Source organism: Balaenoptera borealis (assembly GCF_965194805.1).
Source record: "Balaenoptera borealis genome assembly, chromosome: 20".
NCBI lineage: Eukaryota > Metazoa > Chordata > Mammalia > Artiodactyla > Balaenopteridae > Balaenoptera > Balaenoptera borealis.
The window spans coordinates 19081784-19102995 of NC_138879.1; the positions used below are offsets into that span (position 1 = coordinate 19081784).

Genomic DNA, 21212 nt, shown 5'->3' on the forward strand with positions numbered 1-21212 from the left:
AACCAGCGCCGCAAGTGAAGCATGCTGGGACCAGGTCTCGAGCCTCCCGGCAGCCCCTGCGACGGGCGGGGTACGTCAGGAGGCGGCCGGCGGCGGCCGTTCTCCGTAAGATGGCGGATCGGCGGCGGCAGCGCGCTTCGCAGGACACCGAGGACGAAGAATCTGGTGCTTCCGGCTCAGACAGCGGCGGTTCCCCGGCGCGGGGCGGCGGGAGCTGCAGCGGTAGCGCTGGAGGCGGCGGCAGTGGCTCTGTGCTTTCCCAGCGCGGAGGCCGAGCCGGGGCCCTTCATCTGCGGCGGGTGGAGAGCGGGGGCGCCAAGAGCGCTGAGGAGTCGGAGTGTGTGAGTGCGCGCGGGCGGGGCGGGCCGGGGGGCGGGCGGGGTGTAGGTGAAGATGGGAGGCTGGGAGTTAACGGTAGATGCTGAGGCGTAACTTGTTCGAGGAGAGAGCTATCCCAGTGCGGTTTGCCTCCGGAGCCCCAAGCGAGGAGGAGCGGTTTGTGGGGGGAGGGCAGAGCTGCTGCGGATGGGAAGTGGATGTTTATTCAGAAACTGGGACTGGAGGTGAATAGACGGGACCTCCCTCGGATGCTACTTGTTAAAGATGTACCTTTCCTCGTCTCCCTTTCCAACCATTTTGTGTTCAGTTTTCAGCTCTCACCCTCTGGAAGTCACAGAACTAACCCATGTCTTTTCCTTTCCTTCAGGAGAGTGAAGATGGCATCGAGGGCGATGGTGAGTAGCATCCTGACAGAGTTGTTTGCCCATAAACTCAGGTCAGCCGTTTCCAGCAATTGACATCCTCTCAGACTGTTAAGGATTTGGGGGAGGGTGCCACAAAGTGGCTCTTTGTAGCATAGAGCTTAAAAGCATACGTTTTAGCAGTATGATCCTGGGAAAGTCGAAGTCACTCTTTGAACCTGTTTTCAATCTGTATATGGGGACTGTAATTTTATCTTCCTCATAGGTTGAAGTCAGAATTAAATGAGAGCTTTAGCTTGATCCGCAACAGGCAGTCAGGAGATGTAATTATAATAATTTGTGTTGAATTTTTTTTCTTTACATGTTTCTGTTTTCTTTCAGCTGTTCTCTCGGATTATGAAAGTGCAGAAGACTCAGAAGTGAGTGTGATAGTTTCTTTTTCCTATGGTGTAGGTTGGAAAATGTATTTTAAAAACTGTACACACCTGTGGTTCAAAAGTACCATCACCTACTTGTTACTCCTCTTGTGCATTCTTCATTTGTGCTTCTGAAAAACTATTATAAAGGGTCTTGTTCAGTTATAGGGAGGGAAGCTTGGTGTAAGCCTCTTCAGGCCACATGTGTTACACTGTTAATAGCTGGCTTTTCACCCTGTCTAAAGGAAATAAGGTTCTAAATAAGAGAATGAGAACATTCTGAAGCCCTTTACAGGTTGTTTGACACTCCATTTCATGATGCCTAGGTAGTGAAGCCAGCCAGTTGGATATTTTTTCTGAGTATATCTGAAGACCTTAAAAGGGTAGGATTCTGAGTGGTTTGTGTCAGAAACATTTCTCAGTTTATGGATAAGGTTTTCTGTCTTTAGCAGAAAGTTTCCCTAAGCCAAACGTTTGTGAACTTCCTTGTTTTGATTGAATAAACTACTAGAGACGCTATCAGAATGGCTATTTGTTTCCTGGAGTTGTTGAACAGAGCCCTGAGATATAAGGAGGAATTGGATTGTGGATCAAAGGTTCATTCTATAAATTTTATAGAACTGTTGCTACATATTAGACTTTCCATTAAGCCCTGGAGATGCAACAGTGAACACTGTAACAAAGTTCCTATCTTTAGGAATCTTACAACTTAGTAAGGAAGTCAGACAAACATTGAGGCAATAATAGGACTTGGTGACAACTGCTCGGGGATAGGGTTAAGTAGGGTGTTAATGGCCCGGTACTGAGTCCGTCTTAGGCAGTCAGAGGAGAGCGAATTGGAGTTAGCCAGGCAAACCATGTGCTAGGCAGAGGGAACAACCGCTACAAAAGCCCAGAGACAGGAGAGAAGGTTAAATATTTGGAAACTTGAAAGTAGTTTGGTGTGGCTGGAACATTGTTGGGACAGGATGGATACAAGAAATAAGGGCATATTAGTGAGTAGGGGCCAGATCATGCGGGGATTACTTGTTCCTTCTCTTTATTAAGTGCCTGCTCAGTGCCAGGAGCTGTACTAGGCACTGGAATAAAAGACAGGCATGGTTCTGCCCTCATGGAATTTAGCAGTACATTCCAGGTCAGAGGGGGAAAATATAGACAGTTAACTAAGTAATTACAATAATGTTTGGTAAATACCATGGTATTGGAAAGATAAGGTGCTTTGGGAGCACATAGCAGGGGCAACTAACTGGGTTTAGGGTGTTTGGAAATGTTTACAGGAGCGAATGTTCAAATAGAGACCTGAAGGGTGAATAGGAGTTAGCCAGGTAGAATTTTCTAAGCAGAGGGAACAGTGTGGAAAGAAGGTCTAGAAGGGATGGACTGCATGGTGAGTTGGAGGATATGAAGAGTTTAGTACAACTGGTGGTAAGGATGAATCTCAGTCCAAATTTTAAAGTACTTTATAAGCCAGGCTGAAAACTATTTGGATTTTATTCTAAGGAAGTAAAAAAGTGTACCAGGGTTTTAAACAAGAGTGTGATACAGGTTATGAATAAGACTTAAATTTTAAAGCAGTGTTTGTCAGATCCAGGGAACACCTACATGAAAAAATCCTACTGAAACAATCTTGCAGAGGGAGTGAAGATTCAGACATTTGTATGTTAACAAGATCCCAGGTTGAGTCACAGTAATATTTTAGAATTATTATTTTTATAACCATCATTTTGTGTGCAGTGGGGAGAGTTGATCTGAAGGGAGCAAGATTAGAGACAGAAAAGCTAGTTAAGAAAGCTACTGTGGAAGTCTAGGAAAGTAGTAAGTGTGGCATGGAGTGGAGTGGTGGCAGTGAAAATAGAAGTGGACAGCACTGACAGTTATTTAGGCTATGGAATTGACAGAATGTGGTGATTGATGAGATGATTTATTTTCTTTGAAGTCAATGGTAAAGTTATCTGCAAAGAGTAAGAAGGAGATAAGAGGTTTTGGAGTGAGGAATGTTTGCTGTAGTCACTAGAGAACAGAAACATCAGAAAGACTGCCAGGCAGTATGGAGTGTTCAGTGAGGTTTGGTGATTGTGACTTTATAGGAGTGTACCATTCTGTGTATAAATGAGTTTGGATGTTACTCTAACAGCAAAGAAAGAAAGGCTGTTGGAGGCTTAAGTGTGGAGGATGAATTGTGGATGAGGCAAGACTGGAGACAGAGCTGTTAAAAAGGTTATTAGGATAGTCCAAGGAGCGTGATGGTGCCCTAAAGAAAGGACATGGCAGTGGCACTGGCAAGACATAGATTTGAGAGATATTTCGGTGATACTAATAGAACTTCTTGATTGATTGAATGTGGAGCCTGAATTAAGGAGGAGTCAAAGGGATGCCCAGGTTGATGAATGGTGTTATTCACTAAGAAACGGACCACAGGGGGAGGAGATTTTAGGAAGGACAGTGTTTGGGTTAAGTTTTGGATGTTTTGAGATTGAGGAACATGTGGGACTTTGATGTGGCAATATCTAGTATATATTGTCTGAAATTTAAGAGAGAGGTGTAGTTCTGTTCTGTCAGATAGGGTAGTCACCAGCCAAATGTGGCTATTTAAATTAATTAAACTTAAAGTTTCAGCTCCTCAGTTGCAGTAACTACATTTTAAGTACTCAGTAGCCACATGTGCATAGATAAAAACATTTCCATCATCCCAGAAAGATCTGTTGGACAGCACTTGTCTAGATTAGAGAAGTAGACTTGACATCTTGCCTTTCATTGTAATCTGTTACTTGCTTGAATTTCTTGTTGATCACTAACTGTATATACCTAGATGCCACACTTTAGTCTTGCCTATTTCTTAAATTTTGATCTATCTCTTAGTCTACAGTTTAGTTTTTCATCCCTTTGTTTTCTTTACAGTGTATCCATTGAAAAGATTTTGATGGTCACTCATTCATAGTACAATTTAGCATGCTCTCTCTGTCCTTTGTATTTCTTGCAAATTGTCTTTCCATGATATCCTTGGAAAAATACCAGTGTGACCCAAAGCTTTTATCTTGCACGGAACTGACTAATGAACACCTGATTTTCTTTCCCTTATAAGGCACTTGCTATTTTTGTCTAGGTATTCCCAGTATATTTTCTTTAGGGTCCAGTAAATTTATTAGAATTTGTCCTGGAGTTGGTCATTCTGGATCAGTGTTCATAGGTATGAGATGTGCTCTACAGTATGTCATGGAACTTCTATCCCAATATTCTTTTCCTGTCTTCAGTGTTTGACCCTTTCTCTGTAATCCTTTATGTCTGTTTCTTCATTTTCTGTTGATTTTTAAATATTTTCTTCCTTTTCACTTTTAATTTCTCATAAGGCATTATTGTTGTGTTTATCCACGCTTGTTTGTGTTCCTTCTAGTTTTAGACTTTGTATTTGAAATGAATTTTTTTTTTTAATTTCTGATATCTTCCTTTGAATGAATGAGTTCTTTCATGTCATTTTTGGATTTTTCTAATTCTGACTGATGTTCTTTCATGCCTTATATAATATTAATGTCTTTTTTTTTTTTACTCATTTTGAAATAGAAGTTACAATTTTGATATGATATGCATGTCTTTTTGGCATGCTTTCATTGTAGGAATGCTATTCTACTTATTTTTTTTTCTCATAGCAAGTTTATGTGGGATTTGATCTCTGTATTTTTCCTTTGTTGATTTTAAAAATTAGTTTTCCTGATCTTTTCGAAGGAAGTGCGGCTCAGAGTAACTTTTTCTAACTTCATAGAGCTCCCTCTTCAGTTGTTTTTCTGTAGTGTTAAAAAAAAATATATGGTGGCTTGCCTTCTGAGATTTCCTGCTTTTGTTCCCTTCTCTAATGTGTTTTGGACCTTCTCTTTCCTTCATTCCTTTTATCCCTCTTCTGCTGAATTTGATTCTCTTCTCAACAGTTTTATCTTCAGTGTGTTACTCTCCTAGAGGGGGCCCTGGCAGCCAGATTGGTTTTAAGATTTCAAAAGGGTTACACTGCTCTAACCCTTTCAGACCTTCTTACTGCAGGACCCTTAAACTCACATTCTATTGGAGACAGTAAAACCCCTTCTGGTTTCAACTGTTATTCTCAGTTTTGCTTTCTTTTGACTACCTATTGACTAGTTCAGGGTTCTCCTGTTTTCAGGTCCATTTAGTGCTCTCTGCTTTTTCCAACACTGATACCAATCTGATGCAGGTCTTGTGGCTGTTGATGCTTTGCTCTTATGTGCTTATATTTTGGGTCCTGGGGGATAGCTTGCAGCCTAGTTTTGTTGTAAATGTTATCCAGAGGGTTTTGATCTTGCTCCCATTTCATGTGGAGATTTGAAGAGATCAAAAACTATGCTGCTGCCATTTTCCCAGAATCCTCCAAGAAAATTTTTTAAAGAAATTAGCCTATGAAGGGGAGGCTAGAGAGCTGGTAGCTGGAAAGAAGGCTCTAACGTCAAGAGAGGGTTTGGTGTTATTTTTTAAGTTGGAGAACAAAGTATGGCTAAAGGTTGAAGAAATCAGTAGAAAGGGAGAGAACAGGGAGGGGATAGGTAATGCGTGTATTGGTGTCCTTGACTGAGTACATGAGAAGAAATAGGAAACAGGCAAGAAAAACGTCTTCCATTGTAATTATAGAGAAGTGGGAAGGAAAGGTATATGGGGAGGAAGCTGGTGTGCCCTTCGTTTTGTTTTCCTTGTGAAATAGAAGGAAAAACGTAAAGAATGGTTGTTGGTGGAAGGGCAGTGTAGGAATTGTGAGACTAAAGGAAGTTTGAGTAGTTGAGGTTGGAGGTGGCACTGATGGGTGAAGTTGTATGATTTTTTTTTTTTTTTAAACTCCCTTTAGTGATGATCAGAAGTCTGGTTGTAAGCTTAGAAAAAGCAGACAGTTAGTTGATCCAGTCTTGGGCACATGGGAGTAGGGGACTTGAGGGAATTACTAGTAGTGATTGAAATGAAGGGGTCACAGAGTTGAGAGGAAAGTGAATGTGGGAAAGGACTGATCTGTAGGGAAAAGGTAGAAATGTCAAGGGAGTGGATGTCTTAAGAAATTGGAGACTAGAGGGGAGTTTGGGTAAAAAAAAAAAAAAAAAGAAATTGGAGACTAGAGAGTAAAGGAGTAACTGAGAAAGAACAGGAATAACAGGGTTTTTTGTTTTTGTTTTTGTTTTTTAACAGCTTTATTGAGATATAATTTATGTGCCATTCAACTTACTCCTTTAAAGTGTACAGTTCTATAGTTTTTAGTATATACAGGTATGTGTGACCATTACCACAGTCAGTTTCAGAACATTTTCATCACTTCAAAAGGAAATTCTGGGGACTTCCCTGGTGGTGCAGTGGTTAAGAATCCGTCTACCAATGCAGGGGACATGGGTTCGATCCCTGGTCCGGGAAGATCCCACGTGCCACGGAGCAGCTAAGCCCGTGTGCCACAACTGCTGAGCCTGCGCGCCTCAACTACTGAAGCCCATGCACCTAGAGCCTGTGCTGACCAAGAGAAGCCACCACAATGAGAAGCCCATGCACCGCAATGAAGAGTAGCCCCTGCTCGCCGCAAACAGAGAAAGCCCACGTGAAGCAACAAAGACCCAACACAGCCAAAAAATAAATAAACAAAATTTAAAAAAAAAAAAAAAAGGTCCACATCAAAAAAATCTTAAAAAAAAAAAAAAAAAGAAATTCTGTACCCTTTAGCTGTCACTTGCCCCCCACAGTTCCTCCATCCTCATTCGCTCCAGCCCTAAGCAACCACAAATCTACTTTCTGTGTCTAGAGATTTCCCTATTCTGGCCTTCTATATGAATGGAATCATATATTATATGGCAACATAATATAATATGACTGGCTTCTTTCACTTAGCATAATGTTTCCAAGGTTTTCATCCAAGTTGTAGCATGTATCAGTACTTCATTCCTTTTTTTTTTTTTTTTTTTTTTTTTGGCTGCTAGTTGCGTCATGCGGGGTCTCCGTTGAGGCATGTGGGATTTTTCTTTGCGGTGTGTGGGCTTCTCTCTAGTTGTGGTGTGCGGATTTTCTCTCTAGTTGTGGCATGTGGGCTCCGTAGTTGTGGCACGCAGGTGCTCTTGTTGAGGTGCATGAGCTCAGTAGTTGTGGCGTGCCGGCTTAGTTGCCCTGTGGTATGTGGGATCTTAGTTCCCTGACCAGGGATCAAACCCATGTCCCCTGCATTGGAAGTCAGATTCTTTACCACTGGACCACCAGGGAAGTCCCCTGTACTTCATTCCTTTTTATGACTGAATAATACTACATTGTATGGATATACGACATTTTGTTTATCCATTCATCCATTGATGGACCCTTGAGTTTCTGTTTTTTTATTATGAATAATGCTGCTGTAAACATTAGTGTACAAGTTTTTGTGTGGTTGTATGTTTTCATTTCTCTTGGTTATGTACCTAGGAATGGAGTTGCTGAGTCATGTGGTAACTGTTTAATTGTTTGAGGAATTGTCAAACTGTTTTCCAAAGCAGCTGCACCATTTTACATTCTCAGCAGCAATGTATGGGAATTCCAGTTTCTCCACATTCTCAATAGCACTTATTACTGTCTTGATTTTTTGATTCCAGCCATCCTAGTAGGTATGAAATGGTATCTCATTTTGATTTGTATTTCCCTGATGAGTAATGATGTTGAGCATTATTTCTTGTGTTTATTGGCTATTCGTGTATCTTCCTAGAAGAAGTGGCTATTCAGATACCTTGTCCTTTTTTTAATTGGGTTTTTTTTTTATCATTGAGTTGTAAGAGTTCTTTATATATTCTAGGTGTAAGTTTCTTCTCAGATATATGATTTACAAATACTTTTTCCCATTCTGTGTGTTGTCTTTCCACTTTCTTGATGGTGTAAGGTTTCAGTGTTGATGAAGTCCAATATATCTGTTTTTTCTCTTGTTGCTGTGTGTTTGGTGTCATATCAAAGAAGCTTTTGCTGAATCCATGCCAAATGCAAAGTCATGTTTTCTTCTAAGAATTTTATAGTTTTGGCTCTTATATTTTAGGTCTTTGATCCATTTTGAGTTAATTTTTTATAAGGGGTGAGGTGAGGGTGAGGAGTCTAACTTCATTCTTTTCCATGTGGCTTTTTTTTTTTTTAATAAATTTATTTATTTATATATATATTTTTGGCTGCGTTGGGTGTTTGTTGTTGCCCGCGGGCTTTCTCTAGTTGCGGCGAGCGGGGGCTACTCTTCATTGCGGTGCAGTGCTTCTCATTGTGGTGGCTTCTCTTGTTGCGGAGCACGGGCTCTAGGCGCACGGGCTTCAGTAGTTGTGGCTCGTGGGCTCAGTGGTTGTGGCTCGCGGGCTCTAGAGTGCAGGCTCAGTAGTTGTGGCGCACGGGCTTAGTTGCTCCAGGGCATGTGGGATCTTCCCAGACCAGGGCTCGAACCCGTGCCCGCTGCATTGGCAGGCAGATGCTTAACCACTGCGCCACCAAGGAAGTCCCCCATGTGGCAGTTTTGATCAAAGTCTGGGGTGTTTAAATTTAAGATTTTTAAAAGATCAGGTTTACTTAAAAAAAAAAAAATGTATATAGCAGTTCCAGGTAAGACTGGTCTGAAGTGTGTACATGGAAGTGGATGACTAAAATGGAGGTGAAAACTGTGAGCTCCTTGCCATAGTCTTCAAATTAACGACAAGGTGGACCCAGGCAGAGGCATAGAGGTACAGGTTTCCCCCTTGGTCTGATAGAGCGTCCCTGTGAAACCTTTCGTAAGCTGAAATGGCTTAAAGCAAAGAAGCAATTACCTTAGGACACATCTTGCCAAGGGATGCAGAAAATAAATAGACATAAAGCGTGGATGCTCACAGACACAGTTCAAAGCTGTGGCAGCTTGATGCTGAGAGGCCAAGTGTAGTTCCCAGGGCAGGAGCTTGGTGGTGCCACTCTTTCTGCTTGGGGTGTGGAGCTGCCAATATGACAGCTCACTGCAAAACAAAACACTGAGTACAATTTTCACTTTTGCCTTTTTTCTTAAAACAAAAATTCTCTTGAAGCTTCTTTCAGTTTGTGAAAACAAGTGCTACTGTAGGTCTTTCATAAAAGTGAAGTGATGTAATCTGAACTTTCGAGAAGCAGGGTATAGCTAGGTGATAGGAGCCTCAGAGAAGCAGCAGTTTAAAATGAGGTGGAGTTGGGATTAGCAGATACAAACTGGTATATATAGAATGGATTAACAAGATCTTACTGTATAGCACAGGGAACTATATTCAGTATCCTGTGATAAACCATAATGGAAAAGAATAGGAAAAAGAATGTTTATATATGTATAACTGAGTCCCTTCGCTGTACAGCAGTAATTAGCACATTATAATTCAACTATTCTTCAATAAGTAATAAAAACAATAAAAATTAAAAATTTTTTAAAATGAGGCAGAGGAGTTAGATCTGGAAGAGACATTGAGAATGAGGAAGATACCAGCTCGACCTCTTCCTCTGAAATATGTGGGGAATGGAAAAATGAGCTAAAACGTTTGCATGAGAATTCTGCCAGGGAAGCAGTTGCTTCAGTGGAGAGCTAGGCTTTAGGGTTTGGAAGGGTGTTCACTGAATGGGAGAGTCAGCACTAGGGGAAAGGGTTTTGATGTCAGCCCATAGCTGAAGAAGCTTGACTCTAGGGTAGCACCTTGGCTTCCGTTATACCAGACTTTGATGCTAATTTGGAGTCTCCTCAGCACTGTGCTATTTGTATCTTTCTGTCCTGCCCTGGAAACAAAATTAGTTTCTCATTTGGAATAAAAGAGTTGCCTCATTTGACATTCCACCACAGACTAAGAGGGGATAGAGCATAAAACAAAGTTCTCTCATTAATCATGCTGATACTATTTTAAGGTGTTTGAATTCAGTCATTGTTGGGGTGGGGGGGAGTAGTGAATTAAGGTCACACACACCAAGCAAGACTTTTTTTTTTAAAGATGAAATCTTTATTATTATTATTATTTTTTGAATATTTATTTATTTGCTGCGCCAGGTCTTAGTTGTGGCATGTGGCATCTAGTTCCCTGACCAGGACTCGAACCTGGGTCCCCTGCATTGGGAATGTGGAGTCTTAGCCACTGGACCACCAGGGAGGTCCCCCAAGCAAGATTCTTGCAATTTCTGCTACAGAACCTGAAGGGAACATAGGACCAAGGAAAGAACTGAATGATTACCACCCACCTATTCCCAACTCAAGAGGAGAGAAAACTTCTTGTGATTGAGGGGAAATGGGAAGAATCAAGGGTACTTGGTTGTTAAAAAGCTGTAGGTAAAGGCGTCGTTCTCATAGCGTGGGTGTGGTCAAGCAGTCTCCCTGAACTCTGTGGTTTCATAGCAGTGTCACCTTTCTGGGACTCCTAACCCAAAACACTTAGAGGCCGAAATACCCTGATGCTGAGCAGGGAATAAAGGGGAAAGGGAATTAATTGACTTGTCTGGGCCAGTCAGGCAATCGCAGCCCTATCTGAAAAAAGGTCAGAGACTTAGAGCTTGAGAGCTTCTTGTTTCGTCAGGAATCTCAGTGAGTATCTTTGATCAGATTCCTGAGGCCATCCTGGACCTGGAGTCAGGAGAGGGTCTGGTACAGACTGAGTGTCAGACCCAGTAGGAGAATAAGAGACCAGTGTACACGAATCTACCAGGGGGGCAGAGGTATATTGGTACCCTTACATGTTAACCCAGCAGTGGGGACTAAACCACCTTCCCTTGAATCCATTTCTTTGTGTCCTCATAGGTCTCTAAACCTACCTCCCCTGACCTATAGCCCTGCCTCCTTAGGTCCAAATCTTGGAAGGACAAGGATATGAGAGTAACTTTAGTCTAAAGCCAGCCCCTGTAGCAGGAGCCTTAGCTGCTCCCTTTCCCTACCTAGAACTAGCTACACCTCTATTGCCTAACCCTTTCTAGTGGCCCCTATTTAAAGGATGGCCTAAGGGACCCTTCTTTGTATGGACAGACCTAACACTTCCTATGTCACAAGCAGGATTATCCGGTTGTTTTTTGTTTGTTTGTTTGTTTGTTTTAATTGAAGTATAATTGATTGGATTATCCAATCTTGCTGTGCTAAGAGAGGGAAGAAAGTGGAGAGGAGAGAGAGCATTTGGGCTTTAATTTTTTTCATTTCTCAGGTGCAGTGATTGTACAAGTTCTTCTAAAGTTTTCCAAGTCAAAATTTTATAATTTTATCATTCTGGACAGAGTTGTTGGCTAAGGGGCTCTCATGCTACAGAAAATTTAGTATTTATATCATAGACATAAAAAATGTAAGCCACTGTTTCCCAACTTGAGAGTAATAGTGCCTTGGGAAATCATGGAGTTATTATAAAGGGCTGCAAATTCACTAGCTGTGTTCTCATTATCTGTACACCAAATCAACATCTCCCACCTTTATGTACTACTATTATTGAATATATATATGAGTTAATAAAATATTAATGTATTTAAAAGTATTATTGAATGTATAGCAGTTGTTTGTCATTACATGTTTTCTCAATTTGTGGATACTATACTGAGCTATTGTCTCATGGGGACCCATGAAAATTTTAGATCCTAAAAAGGGGTTCACATAATCTAAAAGGTTGGGAATCTCTGTTCTAAGCCATTTTGAGATGAGAGAATTAACAACTTGAGTTAGAGTGTAGTTATTAGGCACTGCATGTTTAAGAGACAGTTCATTGAGAGGGAGAGAAATTATCAACAAAGATAAAGCTCCTTCTGTGTGCTAGACACTTAGAGCCTCCCATCCATATCCCCTGGGCTTCTTCCCCAGAGGCTGCCACTGTTTTTGGTTTTTGTTGTTTTTTTCTCCCAGTTTTATTAAGGTATAATTGACATATAGCACTGTGTAAGTTTAAGGTGTACAGCATAATGATTTGACATACATCATGAAATGATTATCACAATAAGCTTAGTGAATGAAAGAGGCTGCTGCTGTTAACAGTTCCTTGCATTTCTTCCTGGAAAACTTACAGGAATCTATATAAACATATATATATATTTTGGCCACACTGCACCGCTTGTGGGATCTCAGTTCCCTGACCAGGGATTGAACCCAGGCCCTTGGCAGTGAAGGCATGAGCATGGAGTCCTAACCACTGGACCGCCGGGGAATTCCCTGTATATATATTTTTTTAATGTGCTTTTAATTTGTTTAACAATGTTTCTGTTCTCTAGAAATTTTAGTAAGAATATTGATGTGTTTGCTTTTAATTCTTACATTACAGTAAAATTTGTTAGAAAATGTTTTCCTAAAGAACGGAAAATTTTAAAAAAAAATAGAAAATTTTAAAATACACCATTCAGATCTTATCTCCACAGCTGACAGGGAAACTTTTTTCAGGGTGATGAAGGGGAGTACAGTGAAGAGGAAAACTCCAAAGTGGAGCTGAAATCAGAAGCCAATGATGCTGCTAATTCTTCAGCAAAAGACGAGAAGGGAGAAGAAAAGCCTGACACCAAAGGCACTGTGACTGGAGAGAGGCAAAGTGGGGATGGACAGGTTAGTACCCACCAAAGGCCTCCATTTGGGTTCTGGAATAGGAGCTCTTAACCTTGGAGTGAGTAAGGAGTCCTTTATCTGTCCGATAGGAGAGCACAGAGCCTGTGGAGAACAAAGTTGGTAAAAAAGGCCCTAAGCATTTGGATGATGATGAAGATCGGAAGAACCCAGCATACATACCCCGGAAAGGGCTCTTTTTTGAGCATGATCTTCGAGGGCAGACTCAGGAGGAGGAAGTCAGGTAACAGCCACTTGCTACTGCTCTGTAGGATGTTAGTATGTATTTAGTGCTTACTACTGAAATATATGCCAGGCACTTTGCTAAGTGTTTTACTTGTATTATCTCATTTACTATTCACAACATTTTAAGGTAAGTACTGTGATTATCCCTCTTGTACAAATGAGGAAAGTAAGGCTTAGAATATTTAGTAACTCTTGGTGGAAGAGCTGGGATCCAGACCCACACTTCCACTGCCTTCTTTAATCTGAGGCTCAGAACCTCTGGGATTTGAAATACTTGCATAGGTGGCCTTATAGGAGAGAGATGTTTCCAGAGTGCTGAGTAGTTTGAAGTGAAGTCTCTCCTCATTTCTATTCCTGTTACATTTGAGCCCAGCAGGCCCTGAGGTGCTGTGATTCACTCTTGCCTTTGGAAGGCCTGTTTTGTATAGCCTGTCGGGGAAGATGGAGAGAATACCTGAGTTCCTACTGTTTCCCTGCCCAACCCTGTTTATTTCATGAACATCTTTACTTGGCAGAATCTGCCAACCTAAGACACTTTTCCCTGGTTTCAACCAGACCCAAGGGACGTCAGCGAAAGCTGTGGAAGGATGAGGGTCGCTGGGAGCATGACAAGTTTCGGGAAGATGAACAGGCTCCAAAGTCCCGACAGGAGCTCATTGCTCTTTATGGCTATGACATCCGCTCAGCTCACAATCCTGATGACATCAAACCCCGAAGAATCCGGAAACCTAGGTGAGGAAATTTTGGAGCCTACACTGTTGATATTTACAGGAGAAAAACTCTGCTTTTTAAAATGCTATTCTGGCCCGTAATTGGGTGAGGAATATGGGAAGTCTCCCTGACCCTCAGTTTATGTCTCTAGTGGTCCCTTTTGTTATTTCTCTGTTCCGTTTGTTCAGGTTTGGGAGTCCTCCACAAAGAGATCCAAACTGGATTGGTGAGCGGCCAAATAAGTCCCATCGCCACCAGGGTCCTGGGGGCACCTTACCACCAAGGACATTTATCAACAGGAATGCTGCAGGTACTGGCCGCATGTCTGCTGCCAGGAATTACTCTCGATCTGGAGGCTTCAAGGAAGGTTGTGCTGGTTTTAGGCCTGTGGAAGCTGGTGGGCAGCATGCTGGCCGGTCTGGTGAGACTGTTAAACATGAGACTAGTTACCGGTCACGGCGCCTGGAGCAGACTCCAGTAAGGGATCCATCTCCAGAAGCAGATGCTCAAGTGCTTGGCAGTCCTGAGAAGGAGGAGGCGGCCTCAGAGATACCAAATCCTGCTCCTGACACTGCACCACCAGCTCCTGACAGGCCTATTGAGAAGAAATCCTATTCCCGGGCAAGAAGAACCAGGGTCAAAGCTGGAGATGCAGTCAAGGTTGCAGAGGAGGTGCCCCCTCCACCTGAAGGGCTGACCCCAGCACCTCCAGTCCCAGAAACTACGCCTCCTCCGCCTGCTAAGACTGGGAACTGGGAGGCTCCAGTGGATTCTACCACGGGTGGACTTGAACAAGATGTGGCACAACTAAATATAACAGAACAGAATTGGAGCCCAGGGCAGCCTTCATTCCTGCAATCACGTGAGCTTCGGGGTAGGTACCTTAGGGATAGTGACTCGCTTTTTCCCCTTTATATCATTGGACTTAGGGGCATGGGACTTATGTCTCTCAGGGATGTGGTGTCTGACAGTATCTTCATTAACTGCAAGGAACAGATGGATTCATAGGTATATTCATCCAAAAACCTCAGAGCAGTTTTATTTATTGCACAAGACTACCCCACTACTTTGCTTACTATTAACTGATCAGTCATCAATACTGAGCTCCTGAGTACAGAATCCGTTACCAGTCGCTGTAGAAAAAGTGGAAGAAGGCAGTGTTCTTATTATTTGAGCTAATGGTTAAATGTTTCAAGGCAGAAACTGCATTTGAATTTGGATGAGTATCTCCTAATCTTCTTGAAAGGAAAGCCTCTCTAATTTCCTCAGTCTTCTAGAGCCAGGCTGCCCAGTAGAACTTTCTGTACTGATGGTGCTTTTGAATACTTGTGATATGGCCAGAGTGACTGAGAAGCTGAAGTTTTAATTTTAATTAATTGAAATTTAAATAACTACATGTGGCTAGTGGATATCCTGTTGGACAGCATAGTGCTAGTGACTAGGACCTGTCTACCACCCCTCTCCCCCATCCTTTTTTTCTTCCTCCAGTCAGATAGATCAGAGGATCTTTTCCTTAGTTTCTGAAATCTAATTCGAGCTCAAAGATTGGAAATCCTCATTTGGACTGGCAATTTCTGCATTCTTATCTGGTGTGTGTAATTTTTGAACACCGAAAACCAGGGTAGCCTAAACTGGACCTGGGGTTGATCTTTGGTTAGAGGAGTACACTCTCCTACCAATGCCTTATTACCATTGGAAGACAGTCTCTAGAACATTCCCTTTTGTCCTGAGTCATCTTCAGCCAGAGGGGAATCTCTTCCCATACTTCTAGCCCAGACCTCTGTGGCCAGGAATAATCAGGTAGATTTAGAACATCCTCCCCTCTCTAGTTGTTGCTCAGAGACTTCAGGGCTGAGATTTTTCAATATGTTTGATAATGTAATATGCTAATTATAACCTCCCAGGGATTCTGTGCAGGGAAATACTTGATTGGAAGATTTTGAACTTGGCATTTTCTGAATTGCATTGCTGAAGTTTTTTTTTTTTTTTTCATGTTCAAAGGTTTTATTGCTATATTAAGGTGGCAGGCGGTGGGGGCAAATTTCCAAATGCTGGAGTTGACAGGAAGCAGAGATAGTTTAAAAGGAATTTTGTTAGTTTAAAGGAAGAAAGCCATTCCCCATGTTGGGATTCTTCAGGCTGTCACTTTCTTGATGGTATCTTGAGTCCCATTCACATCTGTCTGCTCTGCAGCAGTGACTTTTTTGGTGTATTACAGGTATGCCCAACCACATACACATGGGAGCAGGACCTCCACCTCAGTTTAACCGGATGGAAGAAATGGTACAGAAGGGGGAAAGGGGCACATGTTGGGGGTTGCATGTCACAGCTTGTTCACTGTTTAAACTAAGTCAGTTTTCGCATGTTTCCCTTTTAATTTGGGTCTCCCGAAATGTAGGGTACAGGGTTTGGGTTTAGATCTTGATGCTTTTCATTGGTTTTTCAATTCTTTTTGCAAATACTTTTTTTAACACCGCCATGTACCAGGTAAGTGTTTTGCAGTACCTAAAGGAGGGTGGGACATGATACGAGAGTCAGCCTTTTGGAAGTCTTCTTGCTCAGACCTCTTTCTTTATTTCAGGGTGTCCAGGGTGGGCGAGCCAAACGCTATTCATCTCAACGGCAAAGACCTGTGCCGGAGCCCCCTGCCCCTCCTGTGCACATCAGTATCATGGAGGGACATTACTATGATCCATGTGAGTTTATTTTTATTGTTGGAGTATCTTTCTTGGCAGGGTGAAGTGAACTAAGAGACCAGCCTCCTGCCTCCTGAATTTCCCTTCTGACCTCTCCTTGTGGTTAACAAACATTCTCTGGTTGCTGTTTTCTTCACATGGAAATGAGAACATCTTTTCAAAGGGCTTGGGGGACAAGGAGACTTGTCCATGTGATGTGAAGAGTGAGGGTTTATGAGAGTCCCAATGTGATATCTTACAGTGCAGTTCCAGGGACCAATCTATACCCATGGTGACAGCCCTGCCCCACTGCCTCCTCAGGGCATGATTGTGCAGCCAGAAATGCACCTTCCCCACCCAGGTAAGCTTTGTGCCTCTGCTTGTATGCTTCCAGTACGTGAGGATATGTGTTGGGGGCTTCACAAACCCCATCCTCCTGAGCTCTGTGCTGCTTGCTAATGAAGCTGGCCACTTTGGCTGCTTGGGCAACAAACTCCTCTTGGGTCCATCCTGAGGACTTCCACCCTGAGCAGTTTGTGGTGAGCAGTCCAGCCAGGCCATCCCATGGAAATGGTGTTACCTTTTATTTCAGTTTTTGTTTTCTTCTTGTCCAGGTTTACATCCCCACCAGACACCGGCGCCTCTGCCCAATCCAGGCCTCTATCCCCCACCAGTGTCCATGTCTCCAGGACAGCCACCGCCTCAGCAGTTGCTTGCTCCTACCTACTTTTCTGCTCCAGGCGTCATGAACTTTGGTAATCCCAGTTACCCTTATGCGCCAGGGGCACTGCCTCCCCCACCACCGCCTCATCTATATCCTAACACGCAGGTGAGATGGCTAATGAGATTTTCCTAAGTACACATCCTTTAAATCAGACAGGAATATAGTATGAGGAGAATGCTCAAAGAATTGGAGACAACATTTCAATGCCACTGATTTGCATGTGGTGTCAGGACGCCTCTTGGTGGTCAGGAGCTAGAAATGCAGCTTATGTGATGCCCATCATCTGTTTATTCTCTTCCATTTCTTTAATGATGTTTTTCATTCAAGTGTTTTAGTATGTCTTAGGTTGGCATGTCTGCTATTTATTCAACTGCATAATGAAGCTGTATTCTACTTACCAGCCCTACCCCTCCCTGTACTGTTTAACTCCCAGAAGGTTGACACCATGTGGTATCTGGAGTGTCACCACTGAGCTCAGTCTCTTCCATTTGTCAGCTAATGGTAGGAATTAGAGAAAGCTGGGTAGTACTTTGAAGAAGTAAGAACCATATTAGGACATATTAAGGCAGAAATGAATAATTATTTTAAAGGGGGGCAGCTTAGAGATTTATAAATTCCCCGATACTCTTATTTTTGTGCCTGAATAATGTTTCCTGTTTATCATAGTTTGGATGAATTAATTCCTTTTTCTTCTCCTTGTTTATTGGGGTCCCAGGCCCCATCGCAGGTATATGGAGGGGTGACCTACTATAACCCCGCCCAGCAGCAGGTGCAGCCAAAGCCCTCCCCACCCCGGAGGACTCCCCAGCCAGTCACCATCAAGCCCCCACCACCTGAGGTATGAGAGCTCCTAGGGAAGGAGCTCTAAACAAGGGATGTTTAGGGCACATCCGACCTCAGTGGGCTTTCCTTTTCTTCAGATTTCCCTCCTTTTCTGGGTGTGTTTCTATGGAAAATGGTCTTTTTTTTTTTTTTTAAATAATAATGACCTGATAACAAATTCCAACTTTATTTCAGGTTGTAAGCAGGGGTTCCAGTTAATATGAATTTCTGAATATTTTAAATCTAACATCGTATAAAAGTAAGTGTACAACTTAATATGACTCAGAACATTCTTAAAACTAATGCTAATGCTTACTTGCTTAACAGTCACCTAATTAATGCTCTAAGTTGTAATCATGGGATATCTCAGGGGGAGGCTTAGAGGAGTCCCAAAATTTGCCAGTTTCTTTGTTTTATGAATGCACTGAGCAGGGTTGAGTAGAAACCACTGTTAATTTGGTAGCATTTTATTTGGGAAGCTGGAAGGAAAAAATGCAGGAGGGCATTCCTTATTAAGGAAAGGGGAAATCTAAATTTGAGGTGTTACAGCAGAGCCAATTCTAAAGGTCGTGGAGGAGAAAGACCATGGGGGTTTTGTTGTTTTGTTTTGTTTTAGGGATATTACTTTAATATACATTATTTAGAAATGTGGTTTTCTGAAAATAGCTTGTAAATGCCCAAAAGGTCCACTAACACTTTGGTGGTTCTTCCCTTTTTCTCACCCCTGTCAGGACAGCAGAGGTGAGAACCCAGGATAGAAAACAACCGGCTGTCTACTACCAGGAGGGCTTCGAAGATAGAGGGTGGCTCCTACCAGCAAGCAGCTGAATGGGGGGACCCCTGCCTTCCTCAGAGGATAGGCTCTGTTGGAGAAAGGGAGAAACAAGTGGACTTCCTCCCGTTTTCAGTCTTTCTTTGAGTTGGCTGTGCTCAGAGGAGCAGAGATCCAGACAGCCGAGGCTTCTGAGTCTACATCTAGGAGCCCACATCTTTTGCTCTTCTTCACTTTCTCCTGGGAAATTCAAGCATCTGCTGCTCCCAGGGAAGCTCCATCCTGTTTTGTTTTCTAAGATGTTCGTTTTTAAAGCCTGGTTTGCTATTCTTAAATTAATATTCCTTTAAACCCCGCCCCCGCCCCTTTTCTCTCTCTCTGCCTTTAAATGAAACAAGTTCATTCTCTGGTTTGCTAGCTTCTCTGGGTTCCCTTTTGGCTCTTCCCTGCATCCCAGATAATTGAGACCTTACCAGCCAGTCTTCCCCCACCAAGTCTACAAAGAGCTGACCTTTCATTTTTGGTTGGCCTTTGTTATTGTATACTTGGACTCTCTTAACTCTTCTAACCCTATGGAAACATAGCTGTCTGCACAGAGTGTCCCGTTGTGAAGATCTCAAAGTGTGTGGTAGGAGTCCTTCTTCTTGACTTCAGTTTTTAGAATTCTGGGCCTCCATCAGTCTCTGTACTCTGGTAGACTTCAGTTCTCTACTAAGGGCAAAGTCTCAACAGTGGGGAGAGATGGCAAAACTAGATGCTTTAGTGAGAAAGGGAGGGTGGAGTGAGACTCTTTGCACCTTAGGGGTATGTCTTCACACAGTCCTCAAGGCTCAGTCTTTGAGGTAAGTGGAATTAGAGGGCTCTGCTTTTCTTTACATCCTTTCTACCACACCCCTTCCAGTTGCTATGGACCAATGCATCTCTCTAGAGGCAGATATTACCCAGCCAGCGGTCTTCCCTGTCCTTTGCAATTGCTCTTCTCCATGTCTTTCCTGCTACAAGTGTTTTAGATGTTACTACCTTGTTTTTCCTAAGTTTTACTCCTGTCCTTGCAGACAGAGGATACCACACCTGGGCCTAAAGCCTAAGGAAACCAGTCACTTCAGGGCAAGGGCTCCTCCCTCCTTTCCTTCTTATCTGTGGCCCTGAACCACTCCCCTGCTGCCTCTTTGGAAGAGATTCCTGTTACTGCAGCACTTGTGACTGCCAGGGGTAACTTGGCCATTGTCCCTGTCCTTCTACAGAACCTGAGGGAGAAGGTGGCAGCTGTGTCTCTCCCCAAGTAATGTCACCAATTCTGTTCCTTCTCTTCAACAGCTGGCTTAACCACTCTGAGTCACAGGGGTGGGAGGGGAAAGAGGCACTCAAGCTGTAACCCCCAAGGAGGAAACAACTAAGAGATTCTTCCAGGGGTGGCTGATGGTTGTGCCTTTTGTAGGCTGTTCCCTTTGCCTTAAACCTGAAGATGTCTCCTCAAGCCAGTGGGCCACATGCCCAGATTCCCAGACCTTAAGACACTGTGACAGTTGTCTCTGTTGGTCCACTGTGTTTTGTTGCAAGAGTTTCTATATGTGTATTGTTCTTGTTTGTTACTGTTTTAAAGGGTGCACATATGTGATTGGCATTGTGACTTGGAGAAAATAAAATTTAGACATGTAAACTTGGCTCATTTGCCAGTGTTTTGCATGAGTCTTGATTTGGGAGGGAGGGAGGGAAGGGGACCCCCTGATTCCCTAGAGTCACAGTCCCAGCTTGAGCCAACTCAGAATTGTGAAATGGAAGCCCAGAGAGGTGAGGACCCCCTATGAGGCCACAAATGACTGTACTCCCCATTAATTTTCTTAACCCCATTGCCACATAGACACCAGGATATGCAGTCTCTTAGATTGGAAGTGCAAGGGACAGAAAAACTAGTGAGATGTTGCTTACCCACATGAACAGCTAGTAACCCTCATGCCTGCCTTTGTGCTTGGCAAGTAAGTTTCCCAGGGTGACGCCCCACATGTCAATACAGCTGTACCAGGTCTTGGATGAGGGGAAGGTGCAAATAGCTAGCTGTCCTCTTGAAAAGGAAAATTTGCACTGGCACTGAAGTATCAAGGACCACAGTCTAAGAGAGAGGCTCCTATCAGTCTTAGTACAAGTAAAGAAGAGGGGCAATTGAAAGACCAGCTCTGGCTCGTGGTCCCAGTTACCTAGGCCACTTGGTAGCTAGCTTTGAGTTGACTATTTCCTCCTCCAGATCCTCCAGATCCTCGGTGGTGTGGAAGTTTACTACAAAGGCTATCCCTGGTGTGGGGAAGCAGTTGAATTCAGTGTGGAGCTGGCAGCATCTGTCCTTGGGTCCCACAAGTCTTTGTACACTGGGGGCCTGGGCATCATGGTGCACCTTAAAATGACAGTTGGGACTCCCTCCTTTGGTGCTGCTGCCACAGCCAGAGAACCATTGACTCTTCTGACCCTCAGCCCTAATTCCTCTTTGATTAAAGTCAGTTTACTTACCTTCTCCCCTGCAGAGTGATGGGTAACTATGGGCCTGATCTCTTGGGGTCATCCAAAGAATGCCAGCCAGCCTTGGGGGTGCATTGCTGGCAGGAGGAATGAGCATGATATTTCCCCCTCACCCCTGCCTCTGGATTCTCCAGTCCTGCAGTTAG

General features: G+C 43.2%; 1 protein-coding gene across 2 annotated transcripts; it reads left to right on the forward strand.

Moving 5' to 3' along the window:
* Positions 1 to 41: 41 nt before the first annotated feature.
* CASC3 (CASC3 exon junction complex subunit) lies at positions 42 to 20219 on the forward strand. Of its 2 annotated transcripts, XM_082373466.1 has the most exons (14): positions 67 to 341; positions 707 to 734; positions 1083 to 1120; positions 12450 to 12608; positions 12698 to 12849; positions 13407 to 13583; positions 13751 to 14436; positions 15781 to 15845; positions 16144 to 16258; positions 16500 to 16598; positions 16852 to 17066; positions 17677 to 17799; positions 17979 to 18042; positions 18515 to 20219. In XM_082373466.1, the coding sequence occupies exons 1-13, from the start codon at positions 111 to 113 to the stop codon at positions 18000 to 18002; spliced, it is 2112 nt and encodes a 703-aa protein (XP_082229592.1). In that variant the 5' UTR covers positions 67 to 110; the 3' UTR covers positions 18003 to 18042; positions 18515 to 20219. The 2 variants fall into 2 exon arrangements, with proteins under 2 accessions (XP_082229593.1, XP_082229592.1); XM_082373467.1 differs by lacking the exon at positions 16500 to 16598 and having other exon boundaries at positions 42 to 341.
* Positions 20220 to 21212: the final 993 nt, after the last annotated feature.

Excerpts from the sequence above, each read along its gene's own strand:
- CASC3 (XM_082373466.1), top strand. The coding sequence starts at position 111 with ATGGCGGATCGGCGGCGGCAGCGCGCTTCGCAGGACACCGAGGACGAA. Across the intron at positions 12,609-12,697 it reads GGCAAAGTGGGGATGGACAG|GAGAGCACAGAGCCTGTGGA; the intron begins GTTAGTACCCAC and ends TCTGTCCGATAG. Across the intron at positions 15,846-16,143 it reads TTAACCGGATGGAAGAAATG|GGTGTCCAGGGTGGGCGAGC; the intron begins GTACAGAAGGGG and ends TCTTTATTTCAG.